Source organism: Notolepis coatsorum (genome assembly GCF_963971535.1).
Source record: "Notolepis coatsorum genome assembly, chromosome: 14".
Taxonomy (NCBI): Eukaryota; Metazoa; Chordata; class Actinopteri; order Aulopiformes; family Paralepididae; genus Notolepis; species Notolepis coatsorum.
The window spans coordinates 92,757,696-92,762,586 of NC_140178.1; the positions used below are offsets into that span (position 1 = coordinate 92,757,696).

Sequence of the window (4,891 nt, forward strand, 5' to 3'; positions counted from 1 at the left end):
ATGTTGTTGTATATATGTTGCGTGCATGTACCCCCTCCCTACTTCCCATTTCCCCACGTGGAATGCACCTGATTGGAACAATTATGTGCTGGTGCTCTAGTCTGACATCTAGTGGCTGAATGTCATCTCTATAGCACCTTTAAACTATTCCCCCATTTTCTTCGGACATCCCTGAAACCTCCTCAATAGGCCGTAAGGTGAAGGCTGTATCGTTTCATCCCGTTCCCTCGGTGGACTACACAATTTTCACTCTGGGTGAAAGTTATATTGGTGTAGATTTAGGAACAAAAAGTTCTCCATTGACAAACTAGCCAGTTTTTCCGCAATCATAATTTTAAAGTCGGGACTAGATCTTTCCTCGCGAACGGATACTTGGTCACCACAGAGTTTTATTTGACGTAATTGGTGCAAGTTCGGTCATGTCTCTTGCGCTCGACCAATAGCAGCTCTCTTTGTTGCCAAGTTACAGACCACAAGACATTGTGTAAACAGTAACGTGATGTTATCATGTCATCCACGGAGTACATCTCGAGGAAAATGGACAAAAAACTCATTCTAACGTTCGCGAAATAGGCTTCTAAACAATGTTATATGCATATACGCTACTTGCTATAGGCAAGCGATTGAATACAGCTGTGAAATGGGCCATAACGTACGTGTTATTAACCATACTGTACATTTAAATCATATCGCCTTCTATCTACACCAACAACACAGCATTGCACACACCGATGCATGACGTCCTGTCAGGGAAATTATACGATAAACCTCCATAAACACACAATCCGTGATGCATGCAGCACATTTGTATCAAAAACACTTTACCTTGTGATTCCCAACCTGCAATATTAAAGATGCTGGTACAATTTTCTAAAGATTGAGGTCGTACACAAAACAGTTCAGTGGATAGTATAATGACAAAAATAATAGACCCACACACTTTTGATCAAGATAGTTAATCAATCAAAACACTACACCATCCCCTTAATTTGGAATAATGTCAAACAATTTACAAATCAATAAGTTACTCATTAACCTTTTTATTTTCCATTTAAAGACAAAATAGAATGCAGGTACAAAAATTGATTCAAGAGGTTTATTCGTCACATACATACACACGTTTCAAGTTTGTTTATTATTGATCACAATAAAATACAGGTAGTTTACGATGAAATGCTTGTTTCTGTATGAGCCCCTGAGAGTGTGCTTCATACAGAGAGCCACAGATCTATCAGACTGACGGGTGTTCTTGCCCCTCTTCAGGCCCAGACGCAGGAGCAGATGCGCATCACAGACCTGCATGCCTTCATGGCAGAGTGCACAGACACACCCAGCTCAGGGAAGTTCAGGAGCCCAGAGGGCCCCCCCTGCTCCTTCTTCTGCTGCTGTGACTAGTGAGGAGGAGGAGAGGGGGTGGAACTAGGTAAGGAGGACAAGAGATGGACGGATGGGTGGGTGGATGAGTGGATGGTTGAGTGAATGGATGAGTGGATGGATGAGAGGATGGATGGATGAATGGATGAGAGGATGGTTGTATGAGTGGGTGGATGGATGAGTGGGTGGATGGATGGTTGGATGAGTGGATGGAAGGATGAGTGGATGAGTTGATGGATGGATGAATGGATGCATGGATGGATAAATGGATGGGTAGATGGTTGGGTGGATGGGTGTCTGTGTGCATGCGTGTGTGTGTGTGTCTCTGTGTGTACGCATTCTGTTCACAATGTGTGTGTTTCCACATGCTGTGTCTGTGCAGTGTTGTAGTGTTTGACCCACATAGACAAGACGCCACCATTAAACAGACCAGGCAGTTCTGGGTTCGAACCACGTAGTTCCCTTAAGCACCTTGTCTTTTGGCACGCGTGTGTCTTTCTGTGTGTGTGTGTGTGTGTGTGTGTGTGTGTGTGTGTGCGTGTGTGCGTGTGTGTGTGTGTGTGTGTGTGTGTGTGTGTGTGTGTGTGTTCGAACCACGTAGTTCCCTTAAGCACCTTGTCTTTTGGCACGCGTGTGTCTTTCTGTGTGTGTGTGTGTGTGTGTGTGTGTGTGTGTGTGTGTGTGTGTGTGTGTGTGTGTGTGTGTGTGTGTGTGTGTGTGTGTGTGTGTGTGTGTGTGTGTGTGTGTGTGTGTGTGTGTGTGTGTGTGTGTGTGTGTGTGTGTGTGTGTGTGTGTGTGTGTGTGTGTGTGTGTGTGTGTGTGTGTGTGTGTGTGTGTGTATCTCTTTCCATCCACTGAAGGGACGCGTCGTTGTGTGTCATTGAGGGCCTGATGTTCAGTTCTTTGAGGTAACGTGTCTCCATTTCCGAGCCTCTGAATAGTAATGTGTGTTCCCTTCCCTGCTCCAGATGCCCCGGCCGGGTGGGGCTGGTGATGCCTTGAGGGTGAACCGGCTGACCTTGGAAGGACCACACCGTTCCGGTTGCCTGGGTTACAGTTTTGCATTTAGAATTCTCGCTGCCGGAACGGCACAGTACTACTGTGTGCAGCTACGAGCCCCGTTAGGCTGCTACCTGCTTTAGACTTTCTATGAATAATTTATTGGCCTTAACTGAAATGCCAGTTAGTTCTTTCTTTTTTTCTTTTTTTTGTTCTTATGAATCCGGGACACACTCTGCTAACCACTTCTATTGTACTTGATAATATAGTGTTGAAAATGTCATTGTCAAAGGGATTTGAATTTGTATTTTGCACTTATGTTAGAATAGGATTTTGTTGTTTTTATATTATTTCAGTTTTTGTTATTTGACGTTTGAATTGGGTCCACATGATCATCTAGGTGAGATATTTTGTGCCTCTTAACCCTTTCACTACCACACTACAGAAGGTTAACCCTTTCACTACCACACTACAGACGGTTTCTGTAGTGTGGTAGTGGAAGGGTTAACCTTATGTAGTGTGGTAGTGAAAGGGTTAACCATTTGTTGTGTGGCAGTGAAAGGGTTAACCTGCTGTATTGTCGCATTGAAAGGGTTAACCATTTGGTAGTGTGGTAGTGAAAGGGTTAATTATGTACGGTTTTATTTTGACAGTATAAACGTTCTAAATGGACCCAAGTGTGTTTCCTGTTGCAGTGTTTGCTAGTGCAGTAGCTTCACTTGGGTCCACACTGTTCCTTCAGCCTGTGTCCCCCCCCCCCCCCCCCCCCCCTCCTCCTCCTCGTGGAGGGGCAGGGTGGCTGCGTGGGGAGGGACAGGCCCTGCAGCCATACAGGCATCAATATGTATGAGCTCTCCATCGCTATAAAGAGACAGGTGACCCTGCACTCTAATGCACTGCGAGGAGGGGGGCGCTTTTTGTTTTTACCGGCGCGTTATAAGTGCACTGTTGCACAAGGTTGCGGTGTACTGCTGAGGGGAAGCAGAATTTTAACAGTGTGTCAAATGTTGTTGGTTTTCTTCTGTGCCGTTCGGATGTATGAATAATTTTGTGCGACGCACATTGTGCCAGACTGAATAGACGTGCAGCTGTGAGTGTTGCGTGTGTGTTTTATGTAACGTGTCAGACACAGGGGCTGCTGGGGCAGCGTGTGAAGGGTAGCCGCTCGCTTCTTGGATCTGACTGAGGCCTTGTCCACACGTACACAGCTCTTTTTGAAACCGCAGCTTCTTCTGCGTGGTTTGGCGTTTTTGTCCACAATGCAAACTGTGTTTTAGGTCACTGACACTGGCAGCACCCTTTTGAAAACTCCTTCAAGGGTGAAGATTTCTTAGAAACTCCATTTCAAAAGTAAAATACACAGTGTATTCATGTTGGACGGGTGAAAGCGGAGCTTATGGAAAACGCTAACATCATGACTAATGGCCCTGTCCACACTATAAGGTTCTGTGTGTCCTTCAGTCCACACACTAAAGAACCCAGGACGCCTATCGTAAAGAGTAGGGGGTTCCCCGACGTTCCTGGCCAAATTCCCAATCAGGTCTCTGACATCAAGGCCACCTAATCATCCCTTCCCCTTAATTGGCTGATATCAATCCCTGTCTCCTGAGCCGTTCAGCCATTGTGTAGTGTGATGTGTGCCGGGTGTCAGTGTATGGTAGCCATTGAGCCTGCGTAGCCCAAGGTTCGGTGCTACCAGTGGTGGTGAAGGGGGCAATTTCCAGTATACGTTGTAAAGCACTTTGAGTCTGAGAAAAGTGCTATATAAATGTAATGAATTATTATTATTATTATAAGGATATGTTTGAAATCGATCAGGACCACGGAGAGCTCCCTGCAGCCTCCCGTCCAGGTCGTTTTCATGTGAGCGTTTTTTGCGTTGTTTGGGGATTTTCTAAAACACCGGATGGACCGGATTTCTTTTGAAAACGAAGGAGAAAAAAACCCTGGTTTCAAAAACATCCGTTTACGTTGTGGACGAGGCCCGAGGCTGCGTGTCGATCCAAAACCCTCACCACCTGTAACGGAAAGAACACTTATCTGTTAGTGTTTTATTATAGAAGCCTGTTGAAGTGATAATGTCGGTTCAATACTCCAATGTGTCGTGTGAGCGCATATGAAGGGTAGAGAGAGACAGGGAAGGGATTTACACTGCTCAATATTTGCTTATGTTTTGCATCAGGATCAAAGGGAACAAAGAGAGGAGTGATATCTACCCAAATATTCACTGTTGCTGTGCTTTTTTTTCTTTTTTTATATATGTTTTATTCTTTCTTCATAACGTGTTTACTTGAAGTGATTAAAAAGGGGAATCCCACCCATTTTAAGAACTCACATTATGTTCTTCGTCACAGATGGGAGGGTTCTCTCTCTCTCTGATGTCTAGCTTTAGGAGAGAGTGGTGCGTGTTCACAAACACCAACTGAAATGTCCTGGGGCACAGGAGGAACATTATATGAGTTCTTAAAATGGCTGGTGTTCCCCTTTCACACGCTGGAGATTCATGACGGGCAAAACA

The 4,891-nt window shown here is 45.1% G+C and overlaps 1 protein-coding gene across 1 annotated transcript in view; it reads left to right on the forward strand.

The window, feature by feature from the left end:
- Positions 1–2,805, forward strand: part of LOC311240009 (mucolipin-1-like) — a 24,313-nt gene extending 21,508 nt beyond the window's left edge. The window contains exons 13-14 of the mRNA XM_084328501.1: positions 1,264–1,423; positions 2,343–2,805. Of these exons, the coding sequence (XP_084184627.1) occupies positions 1,264–1,395 (132 nt within the window). The 3' untranslated portion in view covers positions 1,396–1,423; positions 2,343–2,805. The remainder of the gene's footprint in view (positions 1–1,263; positions 1,424–2,342) is intronic.
- Positions 2,806–4,891: the final 2,086 nt, after the last annotated feature.